Source organism: Danio aesculapii, chromosome 25 (genome assembly GCF_903798145.1).
Source record: "Danio aesculapii chromosome 25, fDanAes4.1, whole genome shotgun sequence".
Lineage (NCBI taxonomy): Eukaryota > Metazoa > Chordata > Actinopteri > Cypriniformes > Danionidae > Danio > Danio aesculapii.
The window spans coordinates 8107587-8134315 of record NC_079459.1 but is presented as its reverse complement, the minus strand read 5'-3'; the positions used below and the strand labels follow the sequence as shown (position 1 = coordinate 8134315).

The 26729-nt window shown below is 35.8% G+C and overlaps 1 protein-coding gene across 2 annotated transcripts in view; it reads right to left on the bottom strand.

Annotated features, from left to right (window-relative positions):
• Positions 1-26729, bottom strand: part of abcc8 (ATP-binding cassette, sub-family C (CFTR/MRP), member 8) — a 137906-nt gene that overhangs the window by 8174 nt on the left and 103003 nt on the right. For both annotated transcript variants that reach the window (XM_056451912.1, XM_056451913.1), the window contains 11 exons: positions 22643-22890; positions 14985-15151; positions 12182-12251; positions 10564-10721; positions 7935-8027; positions 7722-7824; positions 6005-6118; positions 5290-5410; positions 3046-3176; positions 2372-2450; positions 2182-2290 (listed from right to left, as the gene is read on the bottom strand). In XM_056451912.1, the coding sequence (XP_056307887.1) occupies positions 2182-2290; positions 2372-2450; positions 3046-3176; positions 5290-5410; positions 6005-6118; positions 7722-7824; positions 7935-8027; positions 10564-10721; positions 12182-12251; positions 14985-15151; positions 22643-22890 (1393 nt within the window). The remainder of the gene's footprint in view (positions 1-2181; positions 2291-2371; positions 2451-3045; positions 3177-5289; positions 5411-6004; positions 6119-7721; positions 7825-7934; positions 8028-10563; positions 10722-12181; positions 12252-14984; positions 15152-22642; positions 22891-26729) is intronic.

Here is a 26729-nt window from a genome sequence, read left to right as displayed (position 1 = left end):
AATGTTTTAGCTTTCATTTTATATATGTTCATATATATGGCCAATCACATGTACATCAGTATTCACAGCCTTTGGCGTGAAGCTCTAAATTGAGCTCAAATACATTCTGTTTCCACTGATCATTCTTGAGATGTTTCAGCAGCTTAATTGGAGTTCACCTGTGGTAAATTCAGTTGATTAGACATGATTTGAAAAGGCATACGCCTGTCTATATAAGGTCACAGGGATGACAGTGCATGTCAAAGCACAAACCAAGCATGAAGACACAAGTCTGGGGAAGGTTACAGAAAAATTTCTGCTGCTCTGAAAGCTCTAATGAGCACAGTGGCCTCCATCATCTATAAGTGGAAGATGTTTGGAACCACCAGGATTCTTCCTAGAGCTGATCGACGAACTAAGCTGAGTGATCGGGGGAGAAGGGCCTTAGTCAGGGAGGTGATCAATAACCCGAAGGTCACTTTGTCTGAGCTCCAGCGTTCTGTGGAAAGAGGAGAACCTTACAGAAGGACAACCATCTGTGCAGCAGTGAAGGTTGCCAAAAGGCATCTGAAGAACTCTCAGACCATAAGAAACAAAATTCTCTGCTCTGATGAGACTAAAATTGAACTCTTTGGAGTGAATGCCAGGCGTTACGTTTAGAGAAAACCATTCACTGCTCATCACCAGGCTACTACCATCCCTACAGTGAAGCATAGTGGTGGCAGCATCATGCTGTGGGGATGTTTTTCAGCAGCAGGAACTGGAAGACTAGTCAGGATAGAGGGAAAGATGAATGCAGTAATGTACAGAGACATCCTGAATGAAAACCTGCTTCAGAGTTCTCTTGACCTCAGACTGGGGCGATGGTTCATCTTCCAGCAGGACAATGACTCAAAGCACACCACCAAAATATCAGTGGAGTGGCATCACAACAACTCTGTGAATGTCTTTGAGTGGTCCAGCAAGAGCCCAGACCTAAATCCTATTGAACATCTCCCACCGTCGCTTCCCATCCAACCTGATAGAGCTTGAGAGGTACTGCAAAGAGGAATGGGCAAAAAAAAGACAGGGGGCCCAAGCTTGTGGCATCATATTCAAAAAGACTTGAGGCTGTAATTGCTGCCAAAGGTGCATCAACAAAAAAATTAATTTAATCCATTTTGGAATAAGGCTGTAACATAAAAAAAAATGTGGAAAAAGTGAAGCGCTATGAATACTTTCCGGATGCACTGTATATTTCCATCAGATTTCTATATGGGTTATAGAGCTGCACAATTCTAAGAGTCACGATTGCCGATTCTCTAACGTTTTTGTTATTTGTTAATAAGATTGCGCTTCATCCTGCTCTATTTCGAACCGGCTATATTCATGTGTTATTTTAAGTGTATACGGATAAGTAAATATTTTTTGTTGGTCATGAAGAAATGTGTTTTGTTTTAAGAATGTAAGAATTGTTTTAGGTGTACGATATTCCAGCCTGATCTCATGCGGAAATGTAACTATTTTACTTTTTGTCAGTTTAGTGACTAATTCATACAAATTTGTACGAGGTCAGTTGTACGAAAATGTGTGATTTTTAAAAAGGAGGTGTGGCACCAAACCCCACCCCTAAACCCAACCGTCACTGGGGGATAAGCAAATTGTAATAAATTGTTCGAATTAGATTGTACGAATTAGCTGCTAAGTCAAAAAGTGATGAATTGCAGTGAGATAGCGTTGGATATTCTGTTTGAAATCAAGATTTATCTCTGATGATTACGGTTTTGAACAAGATGACAATAAAATAAAACACAATACTCTTTGCTCATAATACATAATAGTCAATAAAATTTAAAGAAATGTAATGTGTGAGAAATTTACGGTTATTAAAATTGTATTTTTGATATGCTACAACATAAATACAATCATAAAAAAACAAAACAAATGCATCAGCTGACGTGTGATTTCATGGCCACAAATACGTCATTATGCAACATAGTACATGAAGACAGAACGAAATAACGAATATTATTTCAATAACATTTGGAGTTTGTCCGCAATCTATAGAAAACAACGTAAAGACTGAATCATAGAAATGCTGGATTAAGATTGCATGATTGGTTAAATAAAGATCTTTTAATGATTGATCATGCAGCGCTAATGGGTTGTGACAGTTATACTACAGTACTACAGTTGTTGAAAATGTAGTATTGATGGTCATACCGGATTGTTCCACTGAATAGGAAGGGATCTTGTTGAATGATGGAGAAGCGTGACCTCAGCGTCTGAAGAGGCAGCTTTGCTATATCGATGTCATCAATGATTATTCGCCCTGTTGGTTCATATGTAGAGTCTTAAAATTCATGCCATATTTGAAATTATAGTTTGTATATTAGCTTGAAAAAACACTCACCCTCAAATGTGTCCACCATCCGGAAGAAAGCTAAGGAGAACGATGATTTGCCACTTCCTGTTCTACCACAGATTCCAAGCTGAAACAGAAGAACATGACGTCATTTATTTCTCTTAATTATACATACAGTTGAAGTCAAAAATATTCACCCTCCTGAGATTTTTTTTTTTTTTTTTTCCCCAAATGATGCTTAACAGAGCAAGGATTTTTTTTTCACAGTAATTCCTTTAATATTTTTTCTTCTAGAGAAAGTCTAATTTGCTTTATTTCGACTACAATAAAAGCAGTTTTTAAGTTTTTAAACCATTTTAAGGTCAATATTATTAGCTCCCTTAGATTATTTTTTTCTCAATTGTCTACAGAACAAACCACTGTTATACAATGACAATTACCTTGCATAGATAATCTAGCTAAGCCTTTAAATGTCACTTAAAGCTGAATACTAGTATCTTGAAAATCTTAGTATCTTGAAAATACTAGTATCTAGTAAAATATTATGTGCTGTCATCATGGCAAAGATAAAAGAAATCATTTAGTTAAAATGAGTTATTAAAACTGTTAAGTTTGTGTTCTAAAATCTTCTTTCCATTAAACAGAAATTAAAAAAAAAAATTTACAGGGGGCTAATAATTTCTTCTAAGAGTTTCTGCAGTGATATTTGACAGCAACTCTACCTTTTGTCCTGGTTTGATGTGGGCATTGACATGTTTGAGGACGGGTTTCAGGGTGCTGTCGTATCTCACGCTCAGATTTTGGATTTGAATTTCACCCTGCTGAGGCCAGCCTTCTGGAACCTGAGACGCCGCTGAAAGAGAAACATTTAACCGAAGACATAAGAGACGTTCGGTATACAGCGAAAGATAAACAGAAACTCAACAGACACATACGCAAACGTTGGCAGTGTGAGTTAGCTGTCCACATTCTAGACACAGGTGTCTAGAATGTGTTTTTAGGTCAAAGTGTAAAGTTTTTAATGTAACTGTTTATGATTAAACACTCAAAAAAAGTATGTTTGCTGCTTGTTCAAACTACAGCTTAATTGTTTTACGTTCAATCAGCATAAAATTGTAAAAACCTTACAAAAAAATTAATCGATTTGTGTTGGGACGACTAGAAGGGGTTGTGTGGAACCCAGGATTTTTTTACAGTGAAGGGTTAGTTCACCTAAAAATGAAAGTTCTGTAATATATTCCAACCCATCATTTTAATGTGTATATTTGCAGTCTAAAATGATTTTGTGATGGCTTTTCTCAAAACTTAAGACATTATTCCATGCAATTGTTGTGTTTTACTGTGAAAATACTAAAAATTGGACCACTGGAGTTGTGACAGGATGGTTCTCAAATCTTTTACATTTGACAGACACCACAAACAAAATATACAAGCGTGCATACTCATAAACATAGTTGTTTACATGGTTTACAGGGATACTCAATGTATCAATGGCGAAATGTATTTTATACAGAATAAAAACACTTATTTTATGGCCCTAAACTCAACCCTCACAGGAAACCTGCAGCAATATTTTTATATTAAATGTATCACCTTATAAAGTATGATTTTAAGCTTTTTGAACTAGATAGACTAAAGCTGTAATCGGGCCATAAAAGTGAGGCCCGACAGGGTCCGAGCCCGACAGAAGTAGCCAAGCCAGACAAGTACATTTTAATTGACAGCTTTTAAAAGCCTAAACCCATTTACAGCCTGACATTATTCAAATGTGCACATGCACACAGCTCTTCTGCCTTTTTTCATTTTTTCATGTTTTAACATAATTTATTTATAACAAACGTAGGTTATAGGCTGCTTAGAAGTGACAAAGTCCTCTGTAACATCGTAACATGTCAGCACTCTAAATAGGCCTAGATACATACACAGCCTTTAAATTGGCCAACACACCAATAAAAATAAGTCTTTCTAAACAAATGAATTTGAATTAAATTAAAATAAATTATAAATAAAAAGAATGTATGAAATAAATTCTAAGTATTTGGAAATAATGAAATCATCATGGATGTGCAGCCGACAAATCTGCAGCAATTGAGTGATGCTATCATGTCAATATGAACCAAAATCTTTGAGGAATACTTTCAGTATCTTGTTGAATCTATGCCACTAAGGATTAAGGCAGTTCTGATGGCAAAAGAGGGTCTCACCCGATACTAGTAAGGTGTACCTTATAAAGTGGCCGGTGATATACTATATATCTTGCAATTTTCTCTGTTTCTATCTGGATTCAAGTGGCAATAAAACCTGAACACAGGATAAAATAAAATGTGTTTCGTTTATTTAAAATCAGATTCCTGAATTAATATAGTTTCATATATTATATTCTCATATATTCCTAGCAGGAAATATTCTTTTAAGCAGAGATTTATAATCCTGTATTGTAAAGCTAAGCCTTATAAAAACTGCTAGCAGCCTATAGGCCTTATGAATATTCATGTCATTTTATTAACGGTCATATTTTGTTATATTTACATTTTTAAAGCAGATTTATTTATTTATTGCAACATTACTTTTTAGTCATTTAGGTCGTTTTAGTCTTTTACTTGTTGAGAACTTTAAAGCTATTTTAATTCATTTTTGTTATTATTATCCAGTCCAATAGTTCTTGAGATCAAGATTTTATATATTTTCACAGCAAAACACAAGACTTGAAGTTTAGTTTTGAGAAAAGCCATCACAAAATCAGTAATTTTAGGTTGCAAATATAAAAATAAAATGTCCCTTCAAAATCCCAGAAGGATTGAGAACTCATAACACTGCAAAAGCAAGTCTACCAAATAAAGCGAACCTGAACCTTAGCAAACAAGAAATGAAGGAGACAGATGCTGAGCATGCAAGTCTGCTGAAACCGAGACTCACGTGAAGAGCGAAACAGCTGTAGTCAGTAAGCCCGGCTACATGATACTCACACAGAAGACCCTCGTAGTTTTCAGGTTCTGTCTTCAGCAGGGCTTTTATTCTCTTCACAGCCCCCAGCTGCACCTCCATGTCTGCTAGATTACGCACCATCCAGTTCAGGTAGTTGGATACCTGAGAGACAAAATATTAAACACAGGAGTTACCCAATATTGCTGATGATTATCATGTAGGAGGCGGAATTATTAGCCCTCCTTTTTCAAATATTTCCCAAGTGATGTTTAACAGATCAAGGAATTTTTCACAGTATCTCCAATAATATTATTTCTTCTGAAAAAAGTCTTATTTGTCTTATTTCGACAGGAATAAAAGTAGATTTACATTTTTAAAATCCATTTTAAGGTCAATATTATTAGCCCCCTTAAGCAATATTTGTTTTCGATTGTCTACAGAACAAACCACTGTTATACAATGACTTGCCTAATTACCCTAACCTGCCTAAATAACCCACTTCAGCCTTTAAATGTCACTTTAAGCTGAATATTAGTATCTAGAAAAATATCTAGTAAATGATGTAGTGTCATCATAGCAAAGATAAAATAAATCAGTTATTAGAAATGAGTTATTTAAACTATTAAGTTTAGAAATGTGTTGAAACTAATCTTCTCTCAGTTAAACAGAACCTGAGGGAAAAATATACAGGGGGCTAATAATTTAGGAGGCTAATAATTCTGACTTCAACTGTATGTGTAGGTGTGTGTGTCATACCATTAGGGCATATGTGAGTCCCAGCCCCACCAGCCCTGTGGATAGATGACTGTACAGGGAGTTTGTAATGGAGGCAACGGCTGCTATTAGAACAATACAGGCCCCGATGTACTCCTGTACAGAGATAAAAACAGACTGCTGGTTACTGCGGAGTTGACCAAAAAGTAAAATCTATTTTAGGGAGCATTTGATCTACTGAAAAAGACTTCTTTTTAACATTATGGTAACTGTAAACTGAACAGATGGACCCTTTTCAGAAGACTGTTATGATGCGTTTAACGGTCATCATAATCTTAAATCATAAATCCTTGAAAGTTTTTAATATTTAGAATTTTGAACATTTATATGCATTTATGAATGTATTTTATCATCTTTACATCAAACTGCAAACAATGAATTACCGATTATGCGAGGTTTTTCTAATGCAGCGTCTATGGGACTGAGAGTAAATTTGACGTTATTCTCTCCTCTGACTGCCGTCATCAGTCTCACACTATTTTATTTCTTTTTATAAAAGTCTTGATAAGACCATTGTGGAGTTTTTCTGTTATTATTTCAGCAAATAGGATTGTAAAAAAAGGATTTGTTGTACTCTCCGATTCACTGCACTAAGTTTAGCCGACTACGACACCTTCCACTACTGAGAAACCCGGAAATGTGAAAAGGGTCTATTTTAAAGTGTAAAATGGATAATTTATACTTACGCATAGCAAGTACGATTTCAAATGTCAAAATAAAAGTCACACTCCACATAAATGTTTTCAGACATTCTGACAAAAATATATACTAGCAATCAAAGAACTCATATTTAGGCAGTGGTATTTTTCTTTTTTTTTCTTGTATTATTATTATTATTATTATTATTATTATTATTAATATTATTATTTCTAGTTGTTATTTTCCCTAGCAGTTAGCCTAATCATTTATTCACTTTAAAAATATTTAAAATGTGATCTCCTCTATCGTTTTTTTTTTTAACCTGTTAAAGTCAGGTGCTATTTTGGGGTTTCCGCCTGGATTTTGCCTTCCCAAATCCACATGCAGAGGTGTAAATGCAAAAGTTTGGTATCTTTTTAAAGAAAACCCTTTGTATTTTCATAAAACACTATCGAAAGTGATTCAAATAATTGTATATGTTGTTATACACTAGTAGGCGCAGAAGGCCCCTACTGGCCCATATCTATCAGCTGACAACCACTGATAATGCCCATTCAATCGAGTGATAACATTCGAAGCGGGTGATCAAATCAAGGTGTTTTTATTCATTTTCATAAATCATGTTTTTTTTTAAAAAAAAATGGGATTTAAGAGTTGAACTTTCCACTGATGTATGATTTATTTGAAAATTACAATATTTAACAAATTCAATTATTTGAATATCTAGAATCTGAGGGCTCAAAAAATCTAAATAATCAGAAAATTTCCTTTAAAGATGTTTAAACTAAGGTCTAAGCAATGCAAATTTCACACCAAAAATTAAGTTTTTAAATATTTATGTTAGGAAATGTACAAAATGTCATCGTGGAGCATTCTAATGATTTTTGTTATGTAAGAAAAAGCAACCATTTTGATTCATACAATGCATTGTTACAAATATATCCATACAGCTTATGTTCCAGGGTCACATTTGCAAAAGAATTCATAAAAATTTAGTTTTTTTGTTTTATGAATGCACACCACATAATAAACAGGGCAGCTGTGTGGATTACAGACTCACCATTCGAACCTCCAACCAGCGGTTTGCAGCTGTGAGGAAGAGAGAGGCCATGTTATTGGCATCTGTGAACTCTAGAAGCCTCTGCCTGAATCTAGGCTCATACCTAAGAAAGGAAAATGCCACAAGAATCCATTAAATACACTTGTGAAGGCACTTAGCAGGTGCTGTGCGACTTAACAAGTGCTGTGACTATAACAGAGTGTTTCTGCCCACCTAAATGCTCTGATGGTTGTGAGTCCCTCTACTGTCTCAGAGTAGTGTGAGAGCAGAGGAAGTTGTGTGCTGTCTTCTAGCTGCTGGAGATCTCTGCAAACACACACACACACATATATACAGTCAATAGCCGTTATTACGGAATAGACATATTCCGTCAAAACCAGCTGAATCCACTTGTGCTTTTTATGCAAAACCCTCTAAATCCACCTATCAGGACAAGACAGTGTAATTAGTTGAAAAATCACTAAAGATGCAATTAGATTATTCTACCAAACATAAAACACATACACAAACCATCTGAAATAACATCTGTCATCTGTCATACACAAACCATCAGAAAATACATCTGTCAAAAAAGTAGCAGTTCAATCCGCTGTGGTTACCCCTGATAAACCAGGGACTAAGCAGAAGGAAAATTAATTAATTAAATCTGTCAAGTGCATGAATTAATAACATTAAAACTGACATTAATTAAATCTTAACAATCTGTTGTCATTTCTGATATTCGGAATTTGGATTTAATGTGAGTAGAGCAATGTAAACAAGCTTGTTAGATTCAAATAATGTAGTGTAAAAACATTGTGAAACATCAATATCTGTGCATTGTCCATTACTAAAATATATATATATATATATATATATATATATATATATATATATATATATATATATATATATATATATTGAAGTAATATATTACAAAATAAAACACAAGGTGAGCCTACTGTGCAAAAAAGAAGATGTCTCTCAGAAGCTGTCATTTATTCATCCTTACTATACTCAAGATCTTGGTTTCTTTTTCGTCTCTTGTTTATCCTCAAAGCATCCATGAATGAAATTAATGAAATGAAATGAAGTTGCTGTTTAATGTGCTGTAGCTATAGTAAATCGAACTCATTCAAAGTAATGCCACTGCGCAAACAAAGGTTATTAATAAGTGTTTTCTTTTTCTTATAATTCACAGAGTTTCGAGGTAAGTGACTTTTTCATTTGCCATTCACTGACAGTCAGACAGGCTCATCCAGTTCATCAAACTCCATCTTTTGAAATCGAAAGCGGAATAAAACACTCTCCTTATAAAAGCCGGTGTATCAGCGTGCCGTTACATTGAAAACATATGATTCGATTTGCGCCTCTGATTGGTTCTCGCGATATATCGGCTTTTGCTGTCCAATGCAAGTGGCTTTTAGCGGCTTTTGCTAACAAATTTCTAAATGTGCTGGTGCTGTGATTTAGATGATCTTAAACAAAACTATTTATTGAACATATACTACGTGCCTAAAGCATTCACTCAATGTCATTATCTCATTTTGGGCAGAAATGGCGTTTAGCGGCATCTGAACTCTTCATATGTATTGTGCAAACTAAACGGCTTATTTCTTTAAGTTGGAAAAGTATATGTGCACCAAATATAGGCCGTTGGCTGAAAGAGATGGTAACAAACATGCCAGTGGTAAAAATTACTTATTTATTAAGAAATAAATACATAATTTCTGACAGAGTTTGGGGACCTTTTATGTTGTTTTTAAAAGGTGGTGGATTTGGAAATGTTTTACTAGACGATTAGTAAAAAGTGATCTTGTATTCTGATGTGAAATACTGGGAAGCTTTTTGTTTTGTTTGTTCATTTGTTTGCTTGTTGGTTTATGTTATATCTAACACATGGAAATGTGTATGTACAGTTGAAGTCAGAATTGTTAGCCCCCCTGAATTATTAGCCCCCTGTTTATTTTTTCCACATTTTCTGTTTAATAGAGAGAAGATTTTTTCAACACATTTCTAAACATAATAGTTTTAATAACTCATTTCTAATAACTGATTTATTTTATCTTTGCCATGATGACAGTAAATAATATTTTACTAGATATTTTTCAAGACACTTCTATACAGCTTAAAGTGACATTTAAATGCTTAACTAGGTTAACTAGGCAGGTTAGGGTAATTAGGCAAGTTATTGTATAATGATGTTTTGTTCTGTAGTCTATCGAAACAAAATATAGCTTAAAGGGGCTAATAATTTTGTCCCTAAAATGTTTTTAAAAACTGTTTTTATTCTTGCCGAAATAAACAATTAAGACTTCCTCCAGAAGAAAAAATATTATCAGACATACTGTGAAAATTTCTTTGCTCTGTTAAACATTGGGAAATATTTAAAAAAGAAAAAAAGGGGGGCTAATAATTCTGACTTCAACTGTACATGTTAAAATATAATAAAAACAATTGGGGAAAAAATTATAAATATTTAAAATAGGCACTATCCTTATAAATAAACGACATAGTTGCAATCTAAAAAAACCTAAATTCTTGCCTAAAAAAGCCTCAAAATTACATTATGTTGTTCAACAGCAGTAATATTTGTCAAACTGTAGTGAGTTTATTGATCTGCTGTCACTCTATGTGGGTGGAGTAATACACAAGAGTGAAGAGGCTGTACGAGTTCTGATATTGCAGAATATCGCATGGCTATCAGCCAATCAGATTTGAGAACCAGTCAGAACTGTTGTACATATGCACAACAGTTCTGTCTGGTTCTCGACACTCGATGCGCTGAAAAAATATGTCATACTGTACATATACACTATCATTCACATAATAAATAAATAGCAAAAAGCAAAAATGAAATTACTTAGAGGCGACTCTGAAGTATTTCTGGATGAAGTAGCAGGCGATGGCAAGGGGCGCTAACACGATGAGGAAAACTGGAGTGACGTATGAGATCACACCCAGAGCTGACACACACAGCAGCGTGGAGCGACTCAGACACTCCAGAGTAGCAGGAATGTGCTGGAAACATAAAGAGACAGAAATATTCATATGCAGATAGAAGAAGATAATGCTAAATGCAGTTTCTAATAATCACTAAGGATATGTACAGTTGAAGTCAAAATTATTAGCCCTCCTGTTAGTTTTTTTTATTTTTCTAATATTTCCCAAATGATGTTTAACAGAGCAAGGAATTTTTCACAGTATTTCCTATAATATTAATTCTTCTGGAGAAAGTCTTATTTGTTTTATTTCGGCTAGAATGAAAGCAGTTTTTAATTAAAAATTTATAATTTTAGGGTCAAAATTATTAGCCCCCTTAAGCAATATTTGTTTTCGATTGTCTACATAACAAACTATTTTTATACAAAAGCCCCTTTCACACAGTGATACCCGTTAATATCCGAAAAATTATCAGAATTACTTTACCGGTAAATTAAATAAAGCGCTGTTCCCACAGGAACTTTTCCGGAAAAAAAACGTTCACACATCCATTCCAAAATACTGGTAAATTCTGACATCATTAACCAGAAAGGAGCTCTAATCGGCTGTGCTTGTATTTGTAAACATAGAAGGGGTCAGGTTTTTGTTGATGGTTTCACTTTTATTTAAAGCTTTAGCATTCATGCAGCTGCTTTTGTCCCAGAGACATACAAAGGCAGAAGCACGAACTGCAGCTAAATGTTTACACATTTCACTACTTTACAAATTCTGTGGATGATAAATATTGCGAACAACTTTGATGAAAACATATGGAGGAACACGATCGCATGTCGAGATGTTTGTAATATGCGCTTGTGCTGGTGCTCACCGGCTGCTTCACGTGCACACGCGTCAAGCAAATGAAGCAGAGCATAAAGGTAAACAAACAGCTGCTGATCATAAGCATTTTAACAATACATTTTTACACAGTTGGCATTAAGAAGGAACATAGAAACGTTATCTGACTAACATCGAGCAGCTAAATGTGTCTGGAAAAATATTTAAAGGTATTTATTTTCATAATCAGCGCGGATGTGAATGCGTCTGAATGTTCTAATTGGCTGGAGTAGACGTCTCACATCAGCACGTTACAAAGGTGAACGTGCTCTTTCTGAACGTCAGAATTCGGAACGAATTTACCGGTACTTTCAAAAAGGTCCTGTTCACAGATGATCCCTTTCTGGAAAATTGCCGGTAATTTTCCGGAAAGGTCTGTTTGTGTGAAAGGGGCTAATGATGACTTACCTAATTACATAACTTGTCTAATGAACCTAGTTAAGCCTTTAAACGTCACTTTAAGCTGAATACTAACATCTTTAAAAATATCTAGTAAAATATTATCTACTGTCATCATGGCAAAGATAAAATAAATTTGTTAAACAGAAATTGGGGGAAAAAACATAAAGGAGGGCTAATAATTCTGACTTCAACTGTATATATTGCTTATTGTGCAAATACTGCACAAAGAATTAGTTTTAGATTTAGTTTGAACATAATACCTGATCTATTGTATTGGTGTCAGAAGAGAAACGGTTTAAGATGCTTCCTAAAGGAGTCGTTTCGAAGAGCCTGGGAAAAGAAAACAGAGTGAACAATTTGGAAACATATTTTTATTTGTTCAGCCAAACCACTTTTACTAAATATTATGTGAAACACCCTGAACATTACCAAAACATAAAATAAATGACTTTATTGAACAGGTTCTTCTCTTCTGTGTCAGTATACTGTGCATATTGTTGGTGCCTTTATGGACTTTGAACGTGTCGGGAACATTGCTATGGAGAATGAGGGAGCTCTCAGATTTCACCTAAAAAAATCTTCATTTGTATTCGAGGAAGAATAAAGGTCTGAGGGAGCTGGAATGACATTAGGGTGAGTAATTAATAACATACTTTAAAGTTTTGGGTGAACTTACCCTTTAAGAACACATTTGCTAATTGTTGACGGTTCTCTGTTAGTCAAATGACATATTGGATCTATATCTTGTTGGTGCCTTTATGGAAAGAAACCATATGGCATAAGAAACATAAGAAACCATATGCCTTTATGGAAAGTGCCTAGATCTTGTTGGTGCCTTTATGGACTTTGAACGTGTCGGGAACATTGCTATGGAGAATGAGGGAGCTCTCAGATTTCACCAAAAAAAATCTTCATTTGTATTCGAGGAAGAATAAAGGTCTGAGGGAGCTGGAATGACATTAGGGTGAGTAATTAATAACATACTTTAAAGTTTTGGGTGAACTTACCCTTTAAGAACACATTTGCTAATTGTTGACGGTTCTCTGTTAGTCAAATGACATATTGGATCTAGGTTAACAGATATAAAAATTGCTAATCATAAAATATTTTGCTTGTTTTTATTTCGTATGTTTCATTAATTTATTTTTATTTTTTTAAAGAGCCCCTATTGTGGTTTTTGAAAATGCCCTTCCATGTGGTGTAAAACACAACTCTAAGTGAAGTGAAATATCCAGCTAAGGCTTAAATCTAGAAGTGCACAGTGTTTAAAACTATTGGTTCATTTATAAAAGAGTCAACTCATAGTGCTTCAAATGAATCTTCTTGAAAACGAGTCTGAAAACTTGAGAACACAGTAGCAAAGAAAAAAAGGAACACACACACATTGAAGCAGACGCGGTTGAATCAAGTTATGAAGAGGCTGTGCTCAGCTGGATATTACTGGAAGTGTAAGGGGAAAGTTAATGTTATTTTCCTACCCAAAGAGGAAGCCATGAAAAGTCAGTGGTTGAGGTTTATTTTTGCAAAAATACCTCAGCATTATAGCCCAGCCTTGTACGTCATTTTTCTGACGAATGGTTCTGCGATCTACACGCTTACAACGGGGGAGTCGTCGGACGTTTGTTAAAGCAAGGATCAGAAAGGACTATTGATGTATGAGACTTTGAAAGAGCTCGACAAGAACTTAATCAGTACACAGTTCATGGAGAAGATTCTTCCTCCATTTTTTACAAGTGTATGTAAGTGCGATTAAAATAGTTGCCTCCTTGTTTTCTCTAGCTTGCAAGATTACGATTGAGATTACGGGAGTTTTCCGGGATAAATAACAAAATGGGTGGGTGGCTGGAGATGGGTCTGAAATACAGGAGACTCCCAGGAAAAACAGGAGTGTTGGCAGGTATGCTCACACACACTTTGCGCTCTGACTACTTTAATATTGTTGATAAGCCGTGCTGGGCATTTCACTCTGTCTCGCGCTGAACGTTGTCGACCAGTCACAACAGGCTGTCATCAGTCCAACTAGCGCAGATTAGCTTCATGCTAAGGAGGGGTTTAGGAGCAAATGAATCGCTTAACAATTCATATGGGAGTCGCTGGGGTAATTAGGTAAAAATATATGCATATCATTAGACAATGAAAGTGTTTTTTGACCTTACATTCATATCAGCCTGTTGTTCGAGACCCTTTAAACCAAAATATGACCTGTTTAATGTATAATAGGGGCTCTTTAATGATTGAATTAATTAACTCTGCCTTAAAGTAACAATTAGGTAGAGATCCAAACTTCACCCTTCCTGTGCAGCTTTGCCAAAACAAAACATTGTCATACTAAATGAGCAGTAAAGAGTGCTGATGCTTTCCGTCATATCTGGAATCCTCTATGGGAGTTTGGAGAATGTATATCGAAAGACTTTTTTTATATCTGAAAGAATTTTTTTGTTAATTTTACCCTTCACAAAAGACAGAATTACTAGCTGATAGACGATTGTATAATAGATGGCTGTATTATTGTATATGATGACATGAGACACCTATACCACTGTTTTGTCATTGAAAATCTTTAAATAAATGTTTAATAATAATAATAATAAAATAGCTGTAAAATGTACAGTACTACTGGCAATTTTGGTTGTCAGTAATGCTGTAAACTTTACAAGTGCACTTTAAATTAACAATTAAAATTGTGTTGTACTTTTACAGCACAAATGTAATTGTTAATTTACAGCGGGCTTGTAAATTTTGCTAGTAATGCTGTAAAAATTGCCAGTAATACTGTAAAATGTACAAGCACGCTGTAAATTAATAATTACAAATGTGCTGTACAACTACAACCCAATTGTAATAGGTAATTTACAGTGCACTTGTAAATTCTACAGTATTACTGGCAACCAGTATAATATGCCAACACTGACCAACTACAGCGCATTTTCTGATCTGATATATAACCACACACACAACATGACTCAAAGATATATTACCACACACATCCTGACTCAATGATATACAATATGCAATAATATTTCACATAAACACTTGAGGAGTATATGAAGGTTTCAGATGTACCTCATTGGGGCAAGAATAATATTACTGAGCAGATTGTGGTGCAATTCTTTGGCCACCCGCAGGCCTGTCCACTCCACGGCCACTGATGTTGCTAAACACAGCACGATTCCCAGGCAGCACAGCAGGCTGAACACCAGCAGGTATGACGAGTGACTAAAGCCGATGTCCTGTGGGGAGAAAAAGGATGACACTTAAAAAAAAACATTAACTCACTTGGAGTCCACCTGAGCTCAAGGACAAATACATCTCTGCATAGAAAGGGTTGGTAAGTGGTTCTATAAACATTTATCCAGGGCTGTACGATTTAGATCAAAAATTGAATCGAGATTTTTCTGATTGATTTCAATTCGAAGCTCGATATTCGCAATATCATGTAGCGCACACTTTAAAAGAAAGAAATACAACATGCTTTATCTGTTTACGGTACAGACATTTTTATTAACTATAAATTTAGCCTATATACAGTGTGTGTAGTCATTATATTTTATATACATTAAGTCTGGATGCTTATATAGTCAAAAATACAGCTCTATTCATTCTTATGTGATAATACTTTTGAAAATATGATTGCATATTTTCAAAAGTATTAGTCCCATTGATCAATAGTCTTTTCTGATTCTTCCTTTAACAAACGGCTGATGAATCCCTCATGGTAAGTGTGTAGATTACTGAAGCACTGCACTGAAGATTACTGAAGCACTGATACTATAATAGCACTGAGGCTATAATACTGAGGTATTTTTGCAAAAATAAACTCTTCACAACCTCATCTTTGGGTAGGGAAAATAACACTAACTTTCCCTCACACTTTAGAGCACAGCGTCTTCGGGACATGATTCAACCGGGATCTGCTACAGTGTTTGCCTACCTCTTTTTCTTTCTACAGTGTTTGTGAGCGGCACCGGGGGTTTCCCGGGTCTGCGTGCACAACAAATGGGCGGGGCTTGAGTTCCGTATCGACATCATGCCGACACGGCTAAGGATTCGTTACTCCAACGATTCATTTGAACCACTCTGAGTCGACTCCTTAATAGATGAATCAATAGTTTTAAACACGGTGCACTTTCAGATTTAAGCCTTAGCTGGATATTTCACTTTACTTAGAGCTGTTACACACTGTATGGAAGGTCATTTTCAAAAACCCATAATAGGGTTGTTTTAAGAATAAAAATATCTAGTAAAATATTATGTATTCATGGCAAATATATAAAAATGTTTATTAGAAATTATTTATTAAAACGATAATGTTTAGAAATGTGTTCTTTCCGTTAAACAGAAATTGAGGAAAAAAATATACGGGGTGGGGGGGTTGTTGGGGGTTTGGGGGTAATAATTCTGACTTCAACTGTCTGTGGTTTTAGCAATCAGATGCATTTAGACCTGTCCGGTTTCATCTGGAATGTGTACTCATCATAGTCATCATCTCGTCACTCTCACCGAGGTAACCACAATGAGAATGAAGCAGCTTGATTGTAAGCACCTGCTCCTTGTTAACCCTATTAATCAGGGCAAATATAAGGACAAGAGCACCGTTGCCAGGGGAGCTTCTGACTCCAATCAAAGCACTAATGACAATTCTCTACTCTCTCCACAGACTCAAATCGACTCAGCTCCCAATCTGCCTCTTCATTCCATCTCCAATCATTACGCTCCATGCCCACTAGAGAAAGATTACAACAACATCACGGTTCTACCATACTTCCCTCAGTTTCCTTTATAGTAATTCAGCAGCATTCGTTATTTCATTTCATCTCCCCACACATGCTCGGTGGGAACAGATCTTAAGTGTATTCGAAAAAATCCATTAACACTGCAACCAAGCCAATTTTTCCAATTACACATCAACACTGAGGATTGTGTGACTGATTTTGATTGATGTAGTAGAACAATTCTAAAGCTAATTGTATATGCTGAAGAAACAACCAAATGAAAGAAAATCAATCTGGCAATCGAGAAGGCTATTCATTACTGTAGACCTCCATCAGAGAACTTCAATACTGAGATCTGACTCTGAAAAAGACCAACTAATTAGTGGAAAATGTAAATTGGGTTGAATCCACCTTATATTCCATGTCGCAGCACAAACCACTGTTTAAAATGCATTGAACAATTTCCTAAGGAGTGATTAAGGATTGATCGGAATAAACTGGTTTGTGAAAATACGTGAAATAGGCTGATAAGTTGTCTTGTAGTTATCTCTGCTCAGGAGTAGCATTTGAAGAAAAAGGGAATTTGAAAAGAAATTTTTTTCTTAACTTATCACATAGAACAGCTGTGTGTGGGGAATCCTTTCTGCTGGACCTGTGTGCCCGTGAGGCTGTCTACACTTGGTCACATCATCTGTTTTTTTTTCTCATTGGATAGTTATTCAATCATAAAAAGGGTGGGCGTAAATGCCACCCAAAATGCTTTTGAAGTGGGTATAATTCCCATCACTCAAACCATTTCAGAAGGTGGTCTGGGACACATTTTAGACATGTTGTTGAAACCATATATCAAAATTTTACCTCATTCAAAATAAAATAAACGCGACTGGCTATATGTTGTTTGGGATGTTTTTATTTTTTCATTTTATTTTTAACTGGTTATTAAGCAATAAAATTAGAATATTAAATGTACACTACCTGCAAAAGTCTTAAGAAACGATAAATAACTACTAGTTGATCATTTGGTATCAGAAGTGACTTATATGAAAGCCAAAGGCCTCTAAATTACGCTTATTTTACCTGAATAAAATATGATCATGCCTTGAATTTTTTTTTTTTTTAATGATTTAAGACAGTAATGTCTGACTTTGCTTAGACAAAAGTCTTGTCACTTACAGAAATATTGTACATCAATACACCTCTGCAATGACTCAAATAAATTATTAAAGTCATCTGGTATAACAAAGAAAGCCTTCTTGCAGGACTCACAGAGTTCATCAAGATTCTTTGGATTCATCTTTAATGCCTCCTCCTTTATCTTACCCCAGACATGCTCAATAATGTTCATGTCTGGTGACTGGGCTGGCCAATCCCGGAGCACCTTGACTTTACTTTGAGGAACTTTAATGTGGAGGTTGAAGTATGAAAAGGAGCACTATCCTGCTGAAGAATTTGCCCTCTCCTGTGGTTTGTAATGTAATGGGCAGCACAAATGTCTTGATACCTCAGGCTGTTAATCCACTCTGCAGATCTCTCGCACACTCCCATACTGAATGTAACCCCAAATGAGGATTTTTCCTTTACCAAACTTGACTGATTTCTCAGAATCTTGGGTCTATGCAAGTTCCAATAGGTCTTCTGCAGTATTATGATTATTGGGATGCAGCTTAAAAGATGATTCATCAGCAAAATTTACCTTCTGCCCTTTTTCCAAATGATCAACTAGAAATCAAGTTATTATTTGTTTGTCTTACAACTGGGATTGACAACAAGACTTTTTTCAGGTAGTGTATATAAAATAGCAGCCAGTGATGGGAATAACAGCATTATAAATAAAAATTGTTAAAATGTTGCACTAATTTGCTTTTAATGAGCTTTCATCTGAGTAGGCTCACTTGTGTATAGGATTTTCTCTATGAGTTGCTAGAGAGGCGGGGCACATAACTGATTATGATCGGTGTATATATGTTGGGGGTGGGACAACCACATAACTAATGATGGTTGGCTAAGATTGCAGGAGATAATGTGAGCTTGGCATTCAAAGGAGGGATGAAGTCACTACATCAAAGCAACTAAAACGAGTTTAGCAGTGTTCTGACAGATGAAAATAGCCTAATCAATAGTAGCCATAATCATTCATGTAATGGTATATTTTGACAAACAACTTTATAATCATTCCATATCATCAGCTTGAGTTTATTTATATTTAAGTGCTCAAGTTCTCGCAAAAGGAGGCTGAGGGAAATTTTTTTGGGGATGTATGTCGTCAGCTTGACAATAAGGGAAACCATGCGATTGGATGATGGTTCCTTGTGATGGGGTTTACAAATAGAAAATACTTGAAAATAAAAGGGGACCAAGAACCGATCCCTGAGGTATTCTTGTGACCAGCTGATGTGCTTATGACACCTCTCCTCTCCAAGAAACCCGAAAGATCTGGCGTTGAGGTAAGACTTCAACTAGCAGAGCGGGGTTTCAGTGATGCCCATTGAGGAGAGAGTGGATAGGAGAATCTGATGTAACCTAGTTAAATCTGCATATAGCACAGGATTTGAAGATTGGATCCATTTATGGGAGATACATTTATAAACATACCCTGTACGACAGATGGATCTGCATTAACACTGAGGCATCCTCCAAGTACAACCGTTTTAACTATGTGACTCAGTCAGGCTCTGGTTTATTAGATAACATGCCTCGACTCTAACACTGAACAACTGGAGTCTAGTCTCACCCTGTTATCTGAGCTGTCATAGCACACACCACAACATGCCCACGACAACATGCTCTTCTTTAGTGACAGGGGGGTCTATTAATAAACTAAAGTGTTTGTATCTGGCTCTTAGTAACTTCTTGTAGGCGCTTCTTATCTTAGAATTGATGTGCCTCATGGAAAAATAAAACATGCTTCTTTTGTGCGATATTACAATAAGGTATATGTTTCCGCCAACCTGATTTCACCATGTAGGACATGTTCCTGGATTAACATCTCTGTTGATCCTGGAACAACATTCCAATCAGCCAATCAGAATTAAGGGATACATTTACCGTTTATGTTAAGTTTAGGCTTACGGTTAGGTTTATGCACTTCTACATGATTGTATTCCAACTATCATTCCCATCTGATTTTGGAATAATTTACAGTTAAGGTTGGGTTGAGGGGGAGGGAATAAGTATGGATTATATTTTTCAACAAAAATGATGTTCCAGGATCAACATGGATGTTAATCCAGGATCGCACCGTACTTGGCAGAATCAAGACGTGCATATGTTTCATTGAGAACTGTAATATGTCAACCCTGACATGTAGACACATGTATGTGGCATTGCAAGAGTAATATACTGTACAATCAGTAAACCAAGCCAACTATTTTTGATCATCATCTTCTATGGTAAATAAATGTAATATATAGTAAGTGATTTCTTTGAGACATGTCTATTTCCATAAAGAATGTATCTTATGTTATAAATAGGGCCAGACAGAATATGCAAATATTTTTTGCTATTTCTGCAAAGAGTTTTGTAAAAAATCTGCAGATTTATGCAGAATTTTTTTGGGAGTATCAAAACTAAAAACTTAATATATGAAATAAAAAATACCTTTTTAAATTTTATTTAATATTTACAATAGTAGATCCACTTATTTGGTTAACAAAGCAATTCTATCATATAATAATTCTACTAAAAGACAGAAAATGTTACTTTACAAACTGCATTGTAAATAAATCATCTGAACATTTTTATATTAGTCAATAATATTACTGAAATAATTAAAAAACTGAATAAATATACATGAACACACATTTACACAAGTAAATAAACACAATGATGCACTAAAAATCTGTGGAAATCTGTGCGCACAGATTCATTGTGGGCCTAAATGTGAGCCATACGTCAGTCGCACATAACATGCATTCGTTCGCCACCAGAAATCAATGATTGGAGTTAATAATTAAAAAATGTGAAATACTTTTGTTACAAAAACACATTGATCTGCTTCATAACACATGAACCCTGGAACCCACCAGTTAGCCCCCTGGTGGGATATGTAATTAGTTTGTCGACAGATTTATGAGCTTTTAAAAGCCACTTTACAACACTATTATACAGTATGGAAGAGCCAGGATAAAATTTTTAACTACTCAGACTGTGGTCCTAATTTTCATTTTTTGAGTGAACCATTTTGGGTGAACCTTTTAGCAATCTAAAGCCAAGGATCCACTTTAGCAGGTACAAACCATAAATTATGTAGATTTTATACACTTTGGGCCTAAATCATTCAAGGCGTGATGTATTCATTAATTTACCTTCGGCTTAGTCCCTTATTTATCAGGGGTCACCACAGCGGAATGAACGTGTTTTGTTGTTTTGCGCAGCGGATGCCCTTCAACAACCCAGTATTGGGAAACACCCATACACTCTCGCATTCACACACACAATCATACACTAAGGCCAATTTAGTTAATCCGATTCACCTATACCCAACCCAGGCTCATTCTGAAAATATACCGCTATATAAATTTCTGGAGAGCGCCAAATACGTCCCAGGAGCTGCGTTTTTTTTGCAGTTTTTGTTTTCTCGAATCTGCTGCGTACGCTTTTTCAGATATAAAATTTCTCCTGCGAGTGCCATTCATGCCTGCTGTTCTCGCATAAATCCATCAGAGGCCACTGTCAACTGACTGACTGACTGACTGACTAACTGACTGACTAACTGATCGACTGTCCCACCCTCCTCCTTCCCTAAACCCAAACGATAGTGTTTTCAAAAGCACAGAAAAAGAAAAGCCCTCACGTTTTTCAGATTTTACCACATTCTCACCCTGTTATTTACTTGTTTATTTTATTTTTTGACTTGTGTTTTTGTCTTACCAGCTTTCTGGAAACGTTCATTGCCAGACTCGAACCCCGTCATCATGGTTAATGCCTCTCTACGTCTCAAGTCCTCAGACGTACATGGCGAGCTAACTGGACAAACTGGTAACAGTGGGAAAGCTATCCATACAGTAAGCGGTCAGCCGGCAGGCACGAAAAGGAACGGAGTTCGCTTTAAAGACAAAATGCAGCGATACGTACTTCTAGCTACATAATTTGCAATCTCCAGAAATGTATATAGGGCTACGTTTTCAGAATGAGCCTATGTTGCCTGTGTTTGGACTGTAGTTGAAACTGTAGCACTCAAAGGAAACCCACGCCAACATGGGGAGAACATGCAAACTCCAGACACACATGCAAACTGGCTCAGCCAGAACTCGAACCAGAAACCTTCTTGTGCTGAGATGCAACAGTGCTAACCACTGAGCCACCCAGGCAGAATATCATACAGATTTGTGATTTGCCTGGCAGCAATCTAAAACACTTGAGCCACACTCCAGCCGCAAGCAACCTCAATGCCCTAACACTCAATTTCCGCCCCTTCAATTCTTCAGAAAGAGTGAAAACAGAGTTCACACATTCAGAATTATTAGCCCCCCTGAATTATTAGCACCCCTGTTTATTTTTTTTCCCAATTTCTGTTTCACAGAGAGAGATTTTTTCAACACATTTCTCAACATAATAGTTCTAATAACTCATTTCTAATAACTGACTTATTTTATTTTCACCATGATGACAGTCAATAATATTTGGCTACATATTTTTCAAGACACTTCTATACAGCTTAAAGTGAAATTTAAAGGCTTAACTAAGTTAATTAGGTTAACTAGGCAGGTTAGGGTAATTAGGCAAGTTATTGTATAACGATGGTTTGTTCTGCAGACAATCGAAAAAATACAGCTTAAAGGGGTTAATAATTTTGACCCTAAAAAGGTGTTTAAAAAATTAAAAACTGCTTTTATTCTAGCCAAAATAAAACAAATAAGACTTTCTCCAGAAGAAAAAATATTATCAGACATACTGTGAAAATTTCTTTGTTCTGTTAAACATCATTTGGGAAATATTTATAAAAGAAAAAAAAATCAAAGGGGGGTGAATAATTCTGACTTCAACTGTATATGAGTGTCTTATATTTACCTGTACTTGAGAACAGTTGTGAGCAGCCGCATCAATTTTGGCTGTAATGACTTTAGACGTCCAATGAGCGAGCCAATAGTCGATGGCCAATAAAAGCGAGTGTTTGAGGAGCTGGGACAGCAGAAGCAGGAGCAGAAGGAGGAGGCCTGCAGAGCTTAGGTACGTCCCACAGGATCTCCACGGGATGGTGGCCCTGTGTCTCATCACTTGAGACAGGTTATCGTCATCATCGCTCTCCACAGACTCTTCTATTGATATGTAAAGCAAACAATTGAACAGATTGATAGTTAGAATAATCAGCAAATTGAACAAATGCAGGTTGAAACTTTATAGAGCACACCCCCCTTGCTGCTCTATATTTGTAAAGCGATTTCACATTGCTATTTTAGAAACACAAGTGTAGGCAGATATAAAGAGAGGAGAGATAGAGAAAGAAGGAATAAACATCAGGAAAAAAGACGTTAAAGCCCACAGGAATGTAAATTTGTACCATGCCAGGAATACAACAGAGTGATGCCAAGATTAGGTTAATAAATGAGCATTTACTAACACAATGCATTAGCCATAGTAGAGGAAAACAAATGTTGTGCAACCAACCAATAATCTGGTTGCTGAGAAGACAAAACCCCACATTCATTAGCTAATTCAGTCATTACAAAATGATCTGATTCACCATCTGCAGATACTAAACTCTCTTATTCTCTCTCCTAATCTACAATTAAAATACAATATTAAAGTTTTGAGTTTCAAGTTTGTTGGTCATTGCCAGGGTTTAAAAATGATGAGATCTGGGAGTTTCTTTCTAATTGAATGGCACTATATTTGGCTCCAAGTAAAACATATATATAACTTTGTTTCATGCAGCAATAAGTTAATATTTTTGGTGTAATAATTGTCATTAAGAAAAGGCTTGCAAAAGGATGAATGACAATTATACTCTACATGATTTGCATAAATGTTCAATGAATGCTTATGAATTTTACCGTGACTTCCACTGAAAAATTGACTAAACTTAATCAAATAGTCAAGATCCTGGCACGTGTTTTAATTTCTGTTGTTCTACATACTGTTTTCATGCAATTTGATACAGTTTCATACATATAATATCATGATGATCATTGCATTTATCTTACCAAATATAGTCTCCTCACTGCAATAAATATACTATATCCTCGCACTTTGTTTTTGAATGCTGTCAATGGGTGCAGTCATTACAGTGTTGTCAAATATTACATAAATAATGTCCAAATAAGTTGTACAAAATGACAAATATGACATTTTGTACATAGTCTGTGGGATCACTCAGAGTGCACTCACACTATGCTATCCGAACTGTGTCTTTACTGTATCGTTTGAGAAGTGTGAGTGCTCTGAATCAGGCTCAGGCGTGGTTGAGTTGACCAGCCCCGGCCTGGTTGGAAGAGGTGTGCCAGAGCACAGTTCAGTTGGGATTTGGCTCGGTATGCTTGTAGTATGAAAAGCCAGGGGCATAGCGGACATTTTAAAAGTGGGGTGGACAGCTGTATGAGATTATACATTCATATAATTATTAATCACCTGTTTCTAAATGGTCTGTCTCTAAAAAAGAGGGGGACGTATCCATATCCAGACATAATCATTCTTACTTTTCAATGAACGCAAACTGTGGTAGTTTATTAAAGATGCAAATCCCTCGCTGCAATTCAGCTGCAACTTCAGCAAACCACCTAATACCTGCAGCACGAGGGCTTTTATGATGATTTAAGAGCATCAAAAGTGGTGAATCTGTTCGGCAACATATTTGACTGCATGTCACTGCATCCCAAGCGAAAAAATGTATACAAAATGATATAACTAAAGCAATGTTCACTTGGCTGAGCAAGAGCGCTCCTCTTCTGGAAAACTGAACAGCTGCATCATCGATGATGTAGGCGTGCTCAGGTTTGGTAGGTAAAAATGGAATGTGAGTTCAGGCCGCTGGGGGAGAAGGGAGGAGGGACAATCATGCTTCCGCATGGTTCAAGGCAACTGTAACTAATGTGATTACGCCATACCCCTTAATATTCATCTTTCTACTTCATTAAAGTCCAAATTACATAAGTAAGTACACTGTAAACCCTAATGTTGTCTTTACTTAAACAATTAAGTAAAGTTGACTGAACATAACTTAAAATTTAGCATTTTGGTCCTATCACTTAAAAATATGAGTTAATTTAACTTATATTCCATGAAAATGCATAAACTTAAGATTTCAAGTGTAGTGAGCTCAAAATCATAATTAATCCTTTGGAAAAAAATAGGTAATTTTCACAAATGTAGTCTTGACTGTAAAATTCTAATATGTGCAACCTTTCAAGTGCAAGTGTCTTTTTTAAATCAGGAAACAAATGGCTTCAGGTATAATTATTCATCATAATGTGAATAAATGGATACTTATTTTTTGTTTAAAATTTATTTAAACATTTTTTCATAGTATATTATTACACACACACACACACACACACACATGCATATATATATATATATATATATATATATATATATATATATATATATATATATATATATATATATATATATATATATATATGCATGTGTATATATATTATATTAACAGAATGAAATGTCTGTCACTTGTTTTTTGTTATCCATGGAATAATGGAAATAAAAATACTGTTCTAATGGAACTACAGGGCACTAGAGGGCGCTAGTCAGACACCTGGAATGTATAATAGGTGAGTGGGTGAATGAAGAAGAGATTCAGTTGTGGTAGAGGGAACACATGTGCTGCTTCCCAATTTGCATGCTATCCATCCTAAATAGTATTTGAAAGTAAAATTAGTATGTCCCAAATCGTAGTATGTTGAAAAGAGTACGCCAAAGGTTCCCGTATGGTTCACTATTTCCGGTAAAAAAATCGAAGTGTAGAAGCGTCCATACTCTAACCGCAGATATTGCCCACAATACATTGTGCGTAGGAAGTGAAATTGATTAGAACTACAAACGCGGGTGAAATGTGTAAACAAACTACCAACATGATGGATGTGCAAGACCAACTGTCAAGTAGAGAAGCTTCGGTAAAGATGTTTGTATGACTGTTAATTAATACCTTGCCCACTGGAATATATTTTAATTGCGTTTTCTGTGTTATATTTCATCTGCAACAACAATACTGAACTTATAAAGACGTGTTTGGCCATTAACGTCTAAATGCAGAATTATCCAAACACCTGAGGAGATTTCTCTGCATGAAAGACTCATGAATGGGAGATTAACCTGCTGCTGCTGCTGCTTCTCCAATAAGGTAGGAAATTAAATAGGAAAGAAATGTAGATGATGTGTGGATGATTGACAGGGCTCGTAACTAAGCAACACAACGATCTGTTAACGGGGAAGTAGTATATCCCAAAAGCTTGCATACTCTTCTGTTACACACTCAAAAGTGTGTACTTTTCCTTCACAAAAAAAAGTACATACTTTTAGGGTGAAATCGTAGTTAGGAAACCTTGCATTTTAAGCTTTAGTACTAAGTTTGGTGAACTGAACAATTTAAGTATAGTCTACAAAACCGGCTAGTTAAATAAACTTAAATATGCAAGTTTTGGGAGACTCCATTATTCAATTAAATTGAGGCAACGAGTTTACTCAATTAATTTAGTTCAGTCAACTTATTAGGATTTTCAGTTTAATAGTATTAAAAAAAATGACACTATGACACTGCACTTATAAATAATGACTGGAGGAGTAGAGGCTGTGGCTGCATGATTCCCTAAACAAAGCAGTTCATAACAGTCTTTTGTTCGGCATACAATTGCCACCCTGGTAGATCCGGCCATGCTTCTTAAGGGAATTTAGTTTTTTTAACTGCAGTCTCAGATTTGGCCAACTGCCACATGACTGGCACCCGGCCTATTTCTGGCCATCAAGAGAGTACTCCATTACTGTAAATCCTTATTTTCTTCCACCGCAAGAACGCAGGACATATTTAATGCACTAAAGTTAGTGGAATGAGATTTGTCCTTAAGAATAATGCAATACAAGCTTCATACTGCATCTAGATAAACAACCAAATATGGCCAGTCACTCAGCTTGACATTACAAAGTTTCA